This window comes from Aulonocara stuartgranti (assembly GCF_965226115.1).
Source record: "Aulonocara stuartgranti genome assembly, chromosome: 3".
NCBI classification, from domain to species: Eukaryota; Metazoa; Chordata; class Actinopteri; order Cichliformes; family Cichlidae; genus Aulonocara; species Aulonocara stuartgranti.
In genome coordinates this window covers 2481227-2499037 of record NC_138941.1, presented here as the reverse complement: position 1 = coordinate 2499037, position 17811 = coordinate 2481227, and the positions used below count along the sequence as shown (strand labels likewise).

At 42.8% G+C, this 17811-nt stretch overlaps 3 protein-coding genes across 3 annotated transcripts in view; 1 reads left to right on the top strand and 2 right to left on the bottom strand.

Annotated features, from left to right (window-relative positions):
- Positions 1-17811, bottom strand: part of LOC309700386 (protein NLRC3-like) — a 123193-nt gene that overhangs the window by 46265 nt on the left and 59117 nt on the right. The window lies entirely within an intron of this gene.
- LOC309702391 (uncharacterized protein) overlaps positions 7780-17811 on the top strand; it is a 132638-nt gene continuing 122606 nt past the window's right edge. Inside the window, exon 1 of the mRNA XM_082527108.1 lies at positions 7780-7985. Coding sequence (XP_082383234.1) covers positions 7899-7985 — 87 coding nt within the window. The 5' untranslated portion in view covers positions 7780-7898. The remainder of the gene's footprint in view (positions 7986-17811) is intronic.
- On the bottom strand, positions 10368-12172 carry LOC309702359 (uncharacterized protein). The gene is made up of 2 exons (XM_082527054.1): positions 11821-12172; positions 10368-10934 (listed from the first exon to the last, which is right to left on the bottom strand). Exons 1-2 carry the CDS (start codon positions 12078-12080, stop codon positions 10664-10666), a joined length of 531 nt encoding a protein of 176 aa, XP_082383180.1. The 5' UTR covers positions 12081-12172; the 3' UTR covers positions 10368-10663.

The window sequence follows — 17811 nt, the reverse complement described above, 5'->3', positions numbered from 1 at the left end:
CAGTAAAATGATTGTATCTCTACAGTTTAAACATGTAATAAGCTTTGCCCTGCACAGAGTGGATAGTGAAACACATGGAATCATCATAAATACATTATTTCATATTTATTACTTCCCCCTCCTCTTTGCTTTATTATTGTAGCTCTAGTAATAAATAATAATGTAATGATGCCCATAGTATATACAGTATTCTGAAGAAGGTCTAAAATGTCACTGTGTGCGTGCATGTGTGTGTTTTATTTAGCTGGATTTAAAAAAATATTACTCATGATATAACATTGTGCAGACATGCCTGGTAAGGACATGAGGAGGAAACAGCAGGAGCTGTGTGAGGCTACTAAAGGCAGCGCTATAACATTTTTCTGTCATCATTTTATTATAGATTAAGTGCAAGAGTTGTTAGGTGTGGATAATTAGATTATAGTTTATTGCAATAGCAAGTTGTGCCTTGTTCTCACATAGACAGCAAGTGCAGAGTGATATATGAAATGATGGGATGGAAGGAAGAAGAGAAGCAAAGAGTGATTCACAGGCAGAGCCTAAATTATTTCTCACAGTTTTTGTTGGCTTATGGTTCCAAGTGCTGTCACCAATCTTTGCATTTTGTTATTATCTCATGACACTTGTTTAATCAGCTACCATCTCTCCTGTGGACTTTTTACTGTCTACAGTCTCAGACCAACACAGCCCTGCCCTCCAGCACTATCCACAGCAACCCCTCAACAGCAACATTGTACCCATCAGGTAAAGCATCGGCTACATTTGCTTTGCCTTGTTGCCCATATTAGATTCTTGATGAATGTGTGTTGTTGTTATTCAGCCTGGTTCAATGTGCCCCTTTCTAACTTTGAGCACCCGCCCCTTTAAACCTCTCTGCACGGCCCTGGTTGCCTGAATATTGTCAGGCAGCTGGGTGCTGTGCCTCGACCCTTTCTTCCTTTGCATTTGTGGTTTGGTGCCATAAATGCACAACATAGAAGAGCCACCTCGACGGGACAACACTCAGCGGTTCATCTGTCTCTCTTCCACAGCATGTCTTTATCCTGTCTTCCTTCTCTCACCCCAACCAATCACAGCAGATGGCCCCGCCCCTCCCTGAGCCTGGTTCTGTCGGAGGTTTCTTCCTGTTAAAAGGGAGTTTTTCCTTCCCACTGTCGCCAAAGTGCTGCTCATAGGGGGTCATATGATTGTTGGGTTTGTCTCTGTATCTATGAAGCGCCTTGAGGCGACTTTTGTTGTGATTTGGCGCTATATAAATAAAATTGAATTGTCAGGGTCAAAGTTCAGAGGTAAGTTTGTTTAGCAAATGAATGACAATAAATCATACATGTTTGCTGATTCACAGGTTAACATCCTGGAGGAACAGGGCTGTGTCGTTCCTGTGATGTGATTCAGCTTTATTTTAGTATTCATTTATTTTATTAGCTTTATTTCAGCCACTCAAACAAAACAACATTATATTAAAACAGAGTGCAGGTCTCATCCAACCATAGTTAAATATGTGCCAACTGAATCAGTACGTTTCATGTAGAAATATCTGTGGCAACCTTTTGTTGCAGCAATGATCTCAAAACACAAGGGGGGGGGGGGGGGGGGCTAAGATGAATGTCTGCTGTGAGGACAGGGGGTGTGCATGTGCTCAACTCACGTGACACGTCATTTACGCAACATTTGGTCGATTTCAAAGTTACAGTGAGATAAAATCATGTTATGGATTGCACTCAGTATATTGTGCCGACATGGTGAGATTGTGTCTGTCGAGCCGAGGAGAGCGTCGCAGTGCCAAAAGCTGTAAAATGAACTATCAGGCTGGAGTGTGCTGCCACAGCACAGAGCAGTCACAGAGTCCTGCAGGCAGAAGAGGAGTGATCGTGTTAGCCACCTTACAAAACAAAAAGACATGAAGTGAAAAGCAGAGCGCAGAGTGTGGCAGAAGAAGACAGACTGGGCCAAGTCCTGCATGTGCGAGAGCGAGCGAGACCCGGGACAACGTCATCCGCCTCGCCTGGACTAGTCCGCCGGCCGGAGGAGGGACAGTGGCTGCACTGTGCAGCCGAAGACTCACTTTGATCGCACAGGAGACGAGCGACGCAACCGGTCCACCGTCCGTGCAAACTGCGCCAGGCAGCGTATTGCACGCTGGAGGACACCGAGGAAAGTCACAGTAGGAGCGGCGCTTAGTGAGAGGTGATGTCGGGGGGACATGGCTTCTTCTCCGGTCACCCCAGCATCGCTTGAAGGAGAAACACCTTCACCCACCGGGAACGAGGAGCCCGCGACCACCCGACAGGTACGACACGCCTCCGAGACCCTCTGCGCGCCCGGTAACGTTGTAACGTTTTACCGAAGTTCATTCGCAAACACACCAGTTTAAGATGGACCCGAGAATCAGCACACGGGAGCACTGGTGTCTGACTCAGCAGAAACGGCGCGACGTGCGTGTAATGCTTCGTATTTGATAACGATGGAATAATTCTTTAAAATAAGCACACAGATAAACACTGGTGGGTGGAAAAGCTCGTGTTTTGCTGAAATGAGTCCCGCCTAGTCCGGTCTACACCTCATTCAGCAAACATCTGAGTCACCCTGAGACGCCAGTGCGCGTCCTTGTGATGCAAAAAGCCGTAAGTGACACGCTGTTTACACGCAGGAGCAGTTTAACACATGCAGGTTGTGCCAGTAGGCGTTTCCTTCAATGTGACACCAAACGTGTAAATCAGTGCTGGGAGCGGATGTTGGACCTGATCAGTCTTAATCTGACAAACTGTAGTTCCTGCTCTGTTTCTAATTCAGCCCCATGACAGACAACCAGCATGTTCTCCTGTCACGTGTTATTGACACGCACATATTTAGTCCGTGTGTGGGATGTTAAAGGTGAGTTTGTTCAGGGCACGATCAGACTGAGGCCATTTCAACAGGTGCAAGGAAGTGTTAGTGTGGTTACTACGGCAGCACTGATGCCCTGATGAGTGCACATGGCTGGAATGAAAAGTCAATGCTATGTATAGCATGAACTACTTGTTGTCTAAGGCGGTGCAGAGAGTGAGCAGGAAATATCTGAGGTTGGATATTTCAGTACATACAGAGCTGTGCAGAGACATCCTTCCATTGCAGAAGCCTCATTTTCACCTTTTTCTAGATAAATTTTCCCAACTGTTCTAATGTCCATGCTGTGGCATTGTCCCATCATTTGTATTTCCTGTTAATGGATTTTTAATATGGTCTGGGAAATTACTATATATGAGTAACTTCCTGTTGTATTGCAGCTTAAGGCCATTGTCACTGAAATAAAGCCCGAGTTGTAATAGTTTGCATCCAGAACGAGGAAAAGGAAGAAACCCAAACACTGCTCAGTGGATGAGTCCGTCCTGGAATAAATACCAGGACAAAACTAAAAAGAAGAGCTTGTTTCCTCGAAGCAACAACAGAAAGCTCTTTGTCTCTACAGATGTTTCTGGGAAACACGTTAACAATATTTAAACATTTGTTCTTAATAAACGTTTTTACTTAATGATGCTTTATGATATTTCTATCTGACCTAATGCAGCAGCGTATCCACATGAACTCTGCAGTGTTTCTACCCAGAGGCCACCGTGGTCCTTCTTTACTAATGCTGAGGGTTTTCTCCCAGCCGTGATAGCCTTTGACAGGTAAACTGAGTCATTCCAGCCCAGTGCAAAAATAACCTCCCTGTCTGCTCTTAACTTCACGCATCGATGCTAAAACGTTGCATAACTGAACCTGCAGACTGTGATCCTGTAGCTGTCGAGGAGAGGGCTTGATGCCGTCCATCTTCTGCTCAATTAACAACGCCTGCAACCTTTTGAGCCTTGGTCCTGCTACAGTCACAAATATAACATCATCACTCTTTATTTGATCCACTACACTGCTGTCATTTCTCTGTTATGGCCCCACAAGGTCACTGAATTCTGTCATTCTTCTCCAATCCATGGTTTTCAGTCACTGGTGGGCAACATTACTCTACCACGACTGCAAACAGTGGACAGTTGGTAGGTAGTCCTGCAGGACGCCTGTCTCGAGCCAAGGCTACTTGGAACATCTCTCCATGGAGGAACAATGAAGACATGAAGAGAAACTATAAATCTTTGGGACTTGTGCTCCAACAGCTTTGTTTAAAGGCCTGAAAGTGGCGACGTCTCTCCCAGAGCTCCAGCTCAGTGACATCTATGTGTGCCTTGTATGCTTCAGCTGACGCTGCTGCCAGGATGAAAGCTGTCAAACCGAGCACAGCTACATGTTCCACCTGGATGGGTAAATAATGTGTTTGAGGTGAGAACAATCAGGAAAGCTCGCCAGCGGCTTTACTTCCTGAGGAGGCTGAGGAAGTTTGGCATGAACGCCAACATCACCTCAAATTTCTACAGGTGTGCAGTCGAGAGCTTGCTGACGAGCTGCATCACAGTTTGGTACGAAGCTGCTCTGCCAGCAGCCGTAAATCACTACAGAGGGTGAAGGCAGCAGAGCACATCACTGGCACGAGGCTTCCTGCCATTCAGGACATTTATCTCCAGCGGTGCCTCCATAAAGCACACAGCATCATCAAGGACCACAGCCACCCAGCACATCAGCTGTTCTCCTTGTTACCATCGTTACAGGAGTCTGTCTGCTCGGACTACAAGACTCAAAAACTGTTTCTACCACCAAGCCGTACGACACCTCAACCACAACACTTAAACACACACAACACAGCACTCAGAAGCTACCTGCAGCTTCACAAGTACTCTGTTTAATCTGCACTGGTCACTCCACTTTATTGTCATTGATATTTATATTTAAAAGTGCAATACTGTAATTTTCTGCTGCTCATTCCTGTGCAATGTCCCATCTGCCCTCCCGTCATATTTCTCTTCAAGATTTTCTTATTTAATCACTAGTGTACATATATTTATAGATACAAATATATTTAGTCATCTTTTCTCTTTTACCATGTCTCTCTAATATTTGCTCCTTACTATTTTTCTATTTTCTTTATTATTTTATTTTATTATATTTTCTCCTACTGTATCAAGCTGCCGAGTGACTGCTGCTCGTCAAACACATTTCATTGCAATGTTGACCCTGTGCTAACTTGCATATGACAAATAAAACTGAAAACTGAAAAGAAGAAACTGGTCGTTGTTAAAGGAAAGGTAATCTCCACATAAGCAGCTTAGATGACCTTCCACGTGTAAATCTTACAATGTGTTGACTTGGACATGAACAGTGTAGGACCAGAAAAGTCCCAGCAGTGTTAATTTGTCACATTAATGTAAAATGAAGTATTTTTCTGATGTTGGGTTAATCGTTCCTACAGTTTAAATGAGCCGTCACTGATGTTCACATGTGGCAGCCATACTCTACGGCTTCTGTAAATAAACACTGATTACTGAATCCAGTTTTGGCTACATTAAACTCAAAGACGTTCAAAGGATGGCTGGAAAGCTACAGACTGCAGTACTGTTTGGCACCAGTAGCAAAGTATGTCTGTTGTGGAGTTGTAGACATGTAACTTGAACATGTTTGTAACTTTTTACTAGCATTTTGTTTACTATGTTTCAGATCTATGGCACTAAATGGGGGACTGACCACGTTTTTGACCTTGACTTACTGGGTCCAGTAAAGATATCATAGCCAAAGGTGGCTCTGCTTCCAGTTCTGGCTTATAGGAAGATCTCTGAAGGTTGGGTGTAATCCTCTCCTGACTTTGGATCACTCTCTTAGATCTAAACCTCCAGCTCTGGACTCGCCATCCTCAAAGACTGCTCCATAAGAACACAGGCATGTGTGAACAGCCCACTCCTCCTTTGGTCAATGGCACACACTTTTAGACGATGTGTATTCAGCATCTGGCAAGAGTGGAATCAACTGGGGCTCTTTCTAAATTGGCGTCACCATTGATTGTGGTGGTGGCAGCAGCTCATTCTGCTGGCTCTGTGTAACAGGGTCATAAATCACATTGTTATAATGTGTTCTAAACCCCCAAACTGCTCCTTTTATACCTGACTTTTAGGACCTCCAAGCCTGTAGTTGTGTTCATTATCAGTTAGAGCCCCTCCTCGTTCTTTTCTTCTTCTTCGGTGCAATCCTATAAATACAGTGTACCCCTTTTGCCTCTCCCCTTTTCTACAATCCCCCTGTGGGAGAGGTGGGTGTCATTTCTTTCCAACACTTTAAAACACACATATAATGCATATTTAGCCACCTGGATGTTTCTGGTTGCAATTTTAGTTCGATTATTGTCATTATTAAGCCTGTTTTTGTTAGATGTTATAAGTGTGTCGTATGTGTGTATCATAAATGTGTTTTAGGCGCCATAAATGCTAGCATGACTCCTTGCTAGCTTGGGAGCTGTGGTGGGTTGAACTAACCCTCTTCCCCACTGTTTGTATTTGGTCGTAGGAGCTGGAGTGGGCAAATTATTTACTGGGAGGTCTTTCTTTCTTTTACCTTTTTTATCAGACACAACGCAGAATCACACCGGTTACATCTGCAGCTCATCCATCACCTGTTCTTCCCATCACTTAATGTTTTTGCTGCAAGACGTTGGAGTGAGTGCCATCTATTTTGCTGTTGTTTGGAAGCATTTTAGTTCAGTGAGAGACAGGAGGTCACGCAACAAACTGCTCAAACGAGTGGAAGCCGCTGCCCTCTGCTCGTCAGCTGGGAAACCTGGATCTCCCTTGTTGTGTTAACAGACCTCTCTGCATTGAATCATACCTGTTATTAACCTCTGTCTCTCTTCCACAGCATGTCTTTATCCTGTTTTTCTTCTCTCACCCCAACCAATCACAGCAGATGGCCCCGCCCCTCCCTGAGCCTGGTTCTGTCGGAGGTTTCTTCCTGTTAAAAGGGAGTTTTTCCTTCCCACTGTCGCCAAAGTGCTGCTCATAGGGGGTCATATGATTGTTGGGTTCTTCTCTGTATCTATGAAGCGCCTTGAGGCGACTTTTGTTGTGATTTGGCGCTATATAAATAAAATTGAATTGAATTTTCAGGGTCAAAGTTCAGAGGTAAGTTTGTTCAGCAAATGAATGACAATAAATCATACATGTTTGCTGATTCACAGATTAACAGCCTGGAGGAACAGGGCTGTGTCGTTCCTGTGATGTGATTCAGCTTTATTTTAGTATTCATTTATTTTATTAGCTTTATTTCAGCCACTCAACAAAACAACATTATATTATATTTAATATATATTAAATATGTGCCAACTGATTCAGTACGTTTCATGTAGAAATATCTGTGGCAACCTTTTGTTGCAGCAATGATCTCAAAACACAAGGGGGGGGGGCTAAGATGAATGTCTGCTGTGAGGACAGGGGGTGTGCATGTGCTCAAGTCACGTGACACGTCATTTACGCAACATTTGGTCGATTTAAAAGTTACAGTGAGATAAAATCATGTTATGGATTGCACTCAGTATATTGTGCCGACATGGTGAGATTGTGTCTGTCGAGCCGAGGAGAGCGTCGCAGTGCCAAAAGCTGTAAAATGAACTATCAGGCTGGAGTGTGCTGCCACAGCACAGAGCAGTCACAGAGTCCTGCAGGCAGAAGAGGAGTGATCGTGTTAGCCACCTTACAAAACAAAAAGACATGAAGTGAAAAGCAGAGCGCAGAGTGAGGCAGAAGAAGACAGACTGGGCCAAGTCCTGCATGTGCGAGAGCGAGCGAGACCCGGGACAACGTCATCCGCCTCGCCTGGACTAGTCCGCCGGCCGGAGGAGGGACAGTGGCTGCACTGTGCAGCCGAAGACTCACTTTGATCGTGCAGGAAACGAGCGACGCAACCGGTCCACCGTCCGTGCAAACCGCGCCAGGCAGCGTATTGCACGCTGGAGGACACCGAGGAAAGTCACAGTAGGAGCGGCGCTTAGTGAGAGGTGATGTCGGGGGGACATGGCTTCTTCTCCGGTCACCCCAGCATCGCTTGAAGGAGAAACACCTTCACCCACCGGGAACGAGGAGCCCGCGACCACCCGACAGGTACGACACGCCTCCGAGACCCTCTGCGCGCCCGGTAACGTTGTAACGTTTTACCGAAGTTCATTCGCAAACACACCAGTTTAAGATGGACCCGAGAATCAGCACACGGGAGCACTGGTGTCTGACTCAGCAGAAACGGCTCGACGTGCGTGTAATGCTTCGTATTTGATAACGATGGAATAATTCTTTAAAATAAGCACACAGATAAACACTGGTGGGTGGAAAAGTTCGTGTTTTGGTGAAATGAGTCCCGCCTAGTCCGGTCTACACCTCATTCAGCAAACATCTGAGTCACCCTGAGACGCCAGTGCGTGTACTTCTGATGCAAAAAGCCGTAAGTGACACGCTGTTTACACGCAGGAGCAGTTTAACACATGCAGGTTGTGCCAGTAGGCGTTTCCTTCAATGTGACACCAAACGTGTAAATCAGTGCTGGGAGCGGATGTTGGACCTGATCAGTCTTAATCTGACAAACTGTAGTTCCTGCTCTGTTTCTAATTCAGCCCCATGACAGACAACCAGCATGTTCTCCTGCCACGTGTTATTGACACGCACATATTTAGTCCGTGTGTGGGATGTTAAAGGTGAGTTTGTTCAGGGCACGATCAGACTGAGGCCATTTCAACAGGTGCAAGGAAGTGTTAGTGTGGTTACTACGGCAGCACTGATGCCCTGATGAGTGCACATGGCTGGAATGAAAAGTCAATGCTATGTATAGCATGAACTACTTGTTGTCTAACGGTGTGTTCACACCGAACGCGATGGACGCAAATAGAGCGTCAGGTTTACATGTAAAGTCAATGGAAAGGCGCGATGACGCGCGATTGCGGGTCCCGCGAAAATTCGGAAGCAGATTTGCGTCGCGAAAACGCCAAAACGCGTGAAACGCGCGTCAGTGTAGCGCGTCTGGCGCGTTTGACTCGCGAATAAAACCACGCGCGTGAGTTTTTGTGTTGCATTTTGTGCATACGCGCGTTTCGCGTCTACCGCTCGAGTTGGAAAAATCTGAACTCCAGCGTCAAATCGCGCCGCGACAACCAATCAGGAGCCTGGTGACGTGGCTGTTACCTAGGTCAAAGGGGCAGATCCAGCCAAAGCCTTTCATACTTCAATGGAGGGGAAGGCTAATCAATGCGGTAGCAAACAACTCGGAGCTGTACAACACCAGCTGCTTTCAGTACCGAGACAGGAATAAAAAGGACCGAGCTTGGAGGAAGATATGTGAAGAGATCGGGCAACCTGGTAAGTTCATTCATTTCTCTTTTGAAAGTTTTCACTGACCCGGGGAAGCCGCACAAAAGCTAGCAAGCCACCGCTATTTTCCCACTGACGTACAAATACCGTTCTGCTTTTATGCATGTTATCATTTAGGAATATATTTTATTGTTTATTAATAAACAGCACACAGTGGTCCCGCTGTTCATCCGTCACTGCTTTGCTTTTTCGCAGATTTTTTATTGCACAGTACAGCATTGCATTCTGCAGCCTGATTGACAAATCTCCTGCGCTTGCCAAATTTATCACGTTTGGTTTTGATAACCATCGCGTCCAATAGAAAAAACAGCACAAAAACACCCATAACTATGAGCCTCATTCGGAAATAGACACCTGCACCGCGAGGGAAAAAGGCGCACGAAAGTGGCGGGCAGATGAAGACAAACCGCGGCATATTAATACTTTTACGTTTTGCAATCTACAAAGGTTTGCACTTTGAGAATCAATTGTGAGAACTGTGACCAGGGGCTAGTTATTCTGAGAACCCCTGCAATAAATGAGGGACCACTGTCTACTCTACGATTATTATATCCAACCTGTTAACATTTAATACTGTATTGATAGAACCAACTGATTCTGCAGCAGAGCATCCCCAGTCCCTGAGCTCCTGCTGCTGCACCCACAGATATGTACAGCAAGCACTGATACCTTTTTAGTCGGTGGGATTCCCTTGTGATCACCTTTACTAAATATCTACAACCAATCTGATTATATCCTGTTATTGTTTTTTTTTTTCAATGTTGAAATTAAAATCTAGTAGCAGCCTTCTCATTTCTTTGTGTTTTGTGCTGTTTTACAGGCCCACAGAGGAGGACGGCTCCGAGGCAGATGAGGGACGGGTCCCAGGACGGTCCATCGGCGGTGGAGCTGGCCATCCTGGAGTCCCTGAAGAGGCCACACCAGTCTCCAATGGAGCATTTCCTCCTCAGCCTTGTTCCTGCTCTGGAGAGCAGCTGGTCCTTTTTATTCCTGTCTCTCTGTAAATTCTTATATTTTATATATTTATGTTTAATGTTTTTCTGTTTGAGAACTTTAATATTATTTCAAATAAATGTTTATAATGACTAATGTCTCAGTTCTACTACACAGCAAATGTTGGCACACAACTTGACACATGTAGAATTTATTTCATATTATACTAATGACAAAATATACTGATACAGTGGGATGCAGAAGTTTGGGCAACCTTGTTAATAGACATTATTTTCCTGTATAAATCGTTGGTTGTTACAATAAAAAATGTCAGTTAAATATCATACAGGAGACACACACAGTGATATTTGAGAAGTGAAAAGAAGTTTACTGGATTTACAGAAAGTGTGCAATAATTGTTTAAACAAAATCAAGCAGGTGCATAAATTTGGGCACCACAAAAAAGAAATGAAATGAATATTTAGTGTATATCAATGTGTGTGTCTCCTATATGATATATGGGGTGCCTTTGTCTGGACGTGCTTCCCATCCAGAGCTGCACAGCACAGAGGAAAGTTCCAGCGCTCCTGGAATCCCTCTGTGATGGACCGCCAGTCTCCAGGTGAAGGCACAGCCATGAAGTCGTCCACTAGACAGTCCCAGATGGACGTCGCTGCCTGGGGGATGATCTGGCTCACCGTGGACACACCGACTCTGTAACTGAACGCGATGGTCCTGAAGGAGTCCCCGGTGACAAGGAACCTGGACAAAATTGTTCAAAATCAGTATTATGTGTACTGCAGTTACAAAATACATTATTCAAATTCCAAAATACTTTTGTGATGTCAGATTTAAATTACAAAACATGAATCTTACATAAAACATTTTGTAATTATAAGGATAATTACAAAATGTATATTAGATAATATCTAAAACAGTTGTGTTTTATTTTAACTTTAACATATCATAATTTGATTGGTAGCAACTTTCACAACTACAGTGAGCCAATCACTCATAATTCCTAAACATGTCAATCAGGTAGGAATGAAGTGAGACATTAATAGAAATAAAGAGTTGTATGTTAACATGTAGCCCTTTCCTTGCTTAAATCATTAATATTTTTGAAAAATTAATCTGTGATAAGACAGCTTATCAAGATAGAACCATGTAACTAGAGATGAACCAAACTGTTCAGTTTTATCTAACTCTGTTTTAATAAAGGCTGTGACCCCTGCTATAGAGTCTGACAGCTGCAGGGATTATATACAAATATTCAACTATCCCAGAATTAAACCAGGTCTAAATAAAAAGGAGTGAGTATCACTACAAAGGTTAACTCAGTGGTCCTAATGCTACAGTTTGATATCAGCAAACACCGAGCGCATACATTGATGTGACACCACAGCCATGCTATCATTCAAACACTGATAACAGCATAAATCGAATTAAATCGGGACTTGATGAGAGCTTCTGAGTATCACTAGAAATATTATAAAGAGTCGTCTCTGTACCACAGTTTGCTTTCAGTAAACACCGACAGCATTCACTGTTAGCATAGCACATCCATGTTAGCAGTGTATAACTGGATGGATTAGCATATTAGCACAGGTATCAATAAAGGACTACCGTATTAAATAGTTTTACTAACCTCAGGCAGACGGACAGGCGCTCTGCAGGTGGGATTGAGCGTCTGTAGTTGGTGTCTAGGCGGGCGATGCTGGGACCGACGAGGGAAAGCAGGTCCTCAAACTGGCCGACGGTGATAGCGCTGGAATCGGCTGTCATCCAGGCGCAGCTCCTGGAGCAAATGGTGAAACTCACCAAACTGCTCACGCCTCTGGAGGACCTGATGGACCCAGGTACGGCGAGAACGTCTTTTACGCTGCTGCTCTGCTCTCCACAGTACATAGAGAAGGGAGACTCTCTCTTCAAGCGCTAGCTCGACAGCTGCCATCTTGCAAAACCAGGTCTGGCACAACTCCCTCCCACATTCCTCCCACATTTCCGGTTCACGCGCGTCAAAATATCATATTTTGACGCGCGATAGATTTTTCTTGGACACGCGTTGAGACGCGAATGTACACGCGTCAAATTAGGGGCGTTTGGGGCGTTTTATTCGCGTCCATCGCGTTCGGTGTGAACACACCGTAAGGCGGTGCAGAGAGTGAGCAGGAAATATCTGAGGTTGGATATTTCAGTACATACAGAGCTGTGCAGAGACATTAGGATCTTAAACTATTGTCTGTATCTGGCAAAGCGAGAATCTGAGCCTTGTGTACAAACTGTCTGGTGTTTGTTCTGGCAGGAATATGAAACTACTGTGCACAGCATGCTTATTAAGATGGCCCAGGACCAGGTCATCTTGCAGGATGGTAGTGTTACATCGAGAAGGTTCCTCTTTAATTGTTGGATTTCAGTGTGAGTTTTCTCCCTGTGCCTCTGTGGCCTCTCCCCACAGTATCCGTGTTTGTGTTTAAAGTGTTTAAAGTACAGCACTAGATGATCGTATGGGTGAATGTGACTTGTTGTAAAGCACTTTGAGTTGTTGTCTATATAAAGTCTAAATGGAAATCCACTTATGTGCAGAGGACCAGAAGATCCAGCGCATCGAAATAAAAAGTTCTTTGCTTAAACAATGAATTGTGCGATAAAATATTAATTTACAAATTCATTTTTAAGTTATTTTATTTATTCAATACAAAAGTAATTTATTATCTAGTAATTTAATTGAAAATAAAAAAATTTATAAATCAGTATTTGAAAATAAATAATTATTCCATTAATAAATACTTCAAATCAGAAAAAAAAGAAATAAAATCTCAATAAAAACCTCACATCAAAAATCCTTTTCCTGTGTCGTCTCATGTCCAACATCTGTGTAGGCAGAGTGTAAACACAGAGGCTGAATGGCCTTTGGTATAGGTGCAAAGCTAAGACTGTCTAACCAATGACAGAGCTCCTTACCTCGCACCGGCTAATTTGCATTGCTCCGGGATTTTGGAAATTTATCCATTTATTCATTATGATGTGGTTCAGCATCATAATGCTGAACCACAGAAACACACACACACACACACACACACATATATATGTATATATATATACACATATATTAGGGGTGCAACGATATTCGTATCGATATTGAACCGTTCGATACAGTGCTTTCGGTTCAGTACACATATGTATCGAACAATACAATATTTTTAATTTATTTCATCAACTTTCCTTCTGCAGATGCTGTCTGTGTTGAGCGCTCAGTGGATCTGCGTTCGACTACTCCGCCTAGGCTGCACTGTCGAGTGTATATCCACTGAGCGCAGGGCAAGCTAGCGAGACAGAAGTTAAGCTCCTTGCAACATGGCAAACTGAACCTCCCCCACCCTCATTCAGATCTGGTGTTTGGAACTATTTTGGTCTTCATGTGACGTATGACCCTGAAGGTAAGCGCGTCATGGACTAAAGTAAAACAGTATGTTGGATGTGCCACGCAATGCTCAATTACATGGGTGGGAACTAGTGTGTTAGCGCAGTTAGCTCGTTAACGTGTTGACGCCATCCAGCCCCACGCACGGGGCGATCCGCGGTAGCTTGTTAACGGAGATTTGCCGTGTTGTGGCGTTAAGGTCATTTCAGATTAACGCTGACAGCACTAGTGGGAACACAACGAATATGACTGCACATTTACTCCGACATCATCCTGGTGCAAAGACAAGAGGAAGCAGACAAAACAACAAGCACCATGCTACAAACTTTACCCGAGTCATTTAGACAGCCGTTAGCACAGGATTCTCCTTATGGGGACCTGATATGTTTAATATGCTGCTGAGAATATAGCCCAGAAGAAGCGTATAGTATAGCTTTTATTTTGAAAGAGACATTTCTCTGTAATAAACTCTCTTTTCCAAAGATGAGTGATTCCTCAATCAGATAGATTTTTTTATTATTATTTTGTTGTTTCAGCAACATTAAATTTAAAAACTGTACTTTTGAGTTAAAATATATATTTATAATTTTAATAAATGACAAATTAAAAAGGCATGAACATTTTTTTTGTATCGAAAAAATATCGAACCGTGACACCAAAGTATCGAACCGAACCGTGAATTTTGTGTATCGTTGCACCCCTAATATATTTGTATATATGTGTGTGTGTATTTATACATCAATCCATTTTCTTGCTTATGGAGTTCAGGGCCTGGGACCTACTCCATGTCAGCTTTCAGTGTTTATGAACATGAACATTATGAACTCATGACTCCCTTGGGAAGCCTATGGTTTTTCATAGGCAGGGGATATTTGTTTTATCACAGTTCATTACCAAACAGAGCAGGGTTCTAATTGATTTGTGGCTTTTAGGATATTATGTATAGGTGTGTAAAAGTGGAGTGAATATAATTACAAACAGCAATGCTAGTGGAGTGATGACAGACAGGGCGGTTGGGGGGTGGTGAACAGTTTGCCAACAGTTCTCCCCTGTAGAGAAGGACATCTGCCATTTCTTTTTCCTTTTAGTCAAACAATTCAGGTAGTGATGAAAGAAAATCAGACTGTGGCAGTGCTTGCAGCAGGTAACGGAGTGATAATGCAGAGTTTTTACTGCAGTGGACAGTCCCTAGTGTGACCATCGCTGGAACCAACCAGCTGATTTACACCATGGCAGCAGTCATCAGTGAAGTTCTTGGCTGCAACATGAACGATCTCAAGTAGCAATGCTACTAAACTTGCTGGAGAACTTTTAGTTCAGGCCACTTGATGAGTTTCACACAGTACTGTATATTATTTTATTAGGTTGGCACAAATGTAGGATTGTGTTTGTGATATCACGATGTGTCTGTTTCCTTTTCATATTACACTAAAGAGATCATCGCCTACAAGCCTCCGTAAACGAACAGCATGTCTATAAAAGCCCATTCATCATCCGGCCCTCCTGCTCAAACACAACCATGTAGCGCTCATCCCTCCACCCGTCTCATTCAGCATCCACACACATGTTGCAGGGAACGGGAAATAGAGTAGAGCAGCAAAGCTTGATTTTCTTTAGGATTGGTTAAACTAAAAGACGTTGACAAGGAATTTTAAGGGTTTTAGGAAGCATAAAACCGGAATCAGTTGTATTGGATACGAGTATAAATGAGTGCTTAGGCTCATGCAAGAAAAAACATCTTAGACAGGATATGACAAAACGTGCTGTGATACAATTCTTCATTACTACAGCTCATTGAGTGCTTTTGTAAAAAGTCAAATCTGTGTGCTCCATTAAACCCTGTAGAAGTTGTTTCGAATGCTGACAGTGGACAAACAAAGTTGTCATTTAGCTTAAACATTAACAGTAGAAAAGGCCCGATAGGAATCTAACATCCTTGGAATCAAGCTGTGGGAGTGAGTTTTGAAACCTTTCTGTAGGACTGCTTTAAACTTGCCTTCTTGGTGATGTGTTGTCTGATGTCTTGTTTGACTTGAGCAGATTCTTTACGTGCTTTAAGTTTCTAACACATTTGCTTTAACCAGTAATTGAAACTGCTGAGTAGGAAGTACTAAAGTGGGTGTTGAGCATGTTGGGTGTGTCCTTATTACCTGTTTCGATGTTTTCTTTTAATTGAAAGCGTTTCATGAATATGAAATGCTTCTGCGTAATGTTAAACGTTATAAAATAATCTTATGATTTAAACTCTGTATTCATGGCTTATTCTTTCCTGGCCTTTCCTGTAAGCACTTTTATGCTCGGTGGTAAAATATCACAGAACTAGCAGTTTGGCGAGTGTCATACCGCCTGGATTAGTGGCTCAGCTGGTAATTCAGAGATTTATGTAGCTTAGTTTGCTGTGTCATGCTGATTTGGGGAGACTGGACACAGACCTGAGTCATTCTCTTCTGGGTGATCACAGTGGTTACTCTCCTCCCTTCCTCATCTCACCCTGCAAAGAAATCTGCCTTGACCTCTTCCTCTGTGTTAGTTTGCTGTCCTTTCATTAGCTAGCATTAGGTCTCTGTCTCATTCTCCTCTCCTCCATGAATGTATCCCCACTAATCCCATTACATGCTTGTCCTGCAGACACACCAGCAGATGACAAACCATCCATTATCTTGGACGGAGGTACACGTAGCGATGAATTAGGCAGCAATAAAGCTTTTATTCAGCTGCAGTTATTTGTCTTTCACAGAGATATGTTGGGTTGAACACTGTTGCACTGCTGTAATAGAAACATGTACACACTAGTGATGGGTCGGTCGCGAACGAAATGGCTCTTAGAGCCGGATCTCTGACATGAACGACGCGAGTCGGCTCCTAATCTATTTAATTGTGTTGTGGTTTGCAGTGTTTTGTGTTGTTTCACTTTAAATTTGTAAAAGGAAAAAGCTGAAAATTTAAATAGTTAAAAGTTGAAATGTGAATAGTTGATTTTTGTATTATATGATTTATTTATTACATTTTATGTGGAGTGAATAAATAAAAGTATATTTACGGTGGCCCCTAGAGACAAAACACATAAAAACTCCAAAACACGTAAAAACTCCAAAACACGTAAAAACACGTACAAACTCCAAAACACGTAAAAACTCAGAAGCACATAAAAACTCAAAACACGTACAAAAGACAACAGAAGTGCTCCAGGATGCTGGGCGCAGTGTTGAGCTTTTGTTACCTCGTGGCTACACAAGCCAGCAAGTACCAACGACCGGATTTGGTGTGTGGTAGTAACAGGTAAATGAACTTTTTTTTAAATTATTTGAATATATATGAGTGCTTGTGTATAAATACACAAACAATACACACATGCTTTCAATTGTGTAATTTAAGTGATCTAGTAGCTCTGCTTTGGAAGTTCAGTTCATGCTAGAAATGTGTTTTGGAGTTTGTACGTGTTTTGTCTCTAGGGGCCACCGCATATATTTATATATAAACATATATAAATAAAACCACTTTTTTTTACATTAGTAATTCCTTTTGTGCATAATTTTATATTATTGTTAATAATAATGTAAATTATAGCAACAAAACAACCTGAAGAGCCGGTTCTCTAACAAGAGCCGGAAATCCCATCACTAGTACACACTGACTATAACATCAAATGTGAAGTCGTGCAGGCCGTGGTCATTTTTTAACATGTCTCTTCCAGATTGGACATGACCTCACATTTATCAAACATACTTTATAAAATCAAACAGTTAGAAATGACATTCATTACTTCATTATGTAACATGTGATCTAAACAGCCCTCACAGCACATTTGTTTCCAAAGCAAAGTAAATTGAAATAATTGTGCCGATAAATTGGATTTGAAAGCTCTTATTCTAATTTTCTGTTTTGATGATATTTGGGATATGCTGTTTATGTAGAACAGCTAAAACTAGTTCTTTATATTCCCATATAAATGATAAACACACATTATTTACAAAACACTGCCCGGTGGACGCCAAAGGACGGCCTGTTTTGATTACGCTGGGATCTTTTTGGAGCGCACATTTTTGGTCTACGATCAAAGCTGCCACACCACGCTGGATTAATCTCCCAGTAGCTGAGTTTATGAAGTCATAAGAAAGGAATGTCCCACATGTTCCTGCTGTTACACCATATTTGGACTGGGACACCTTTGCTAACCTCTGTTGCTCAATGACACACTGATTTGAATCTGGAGGC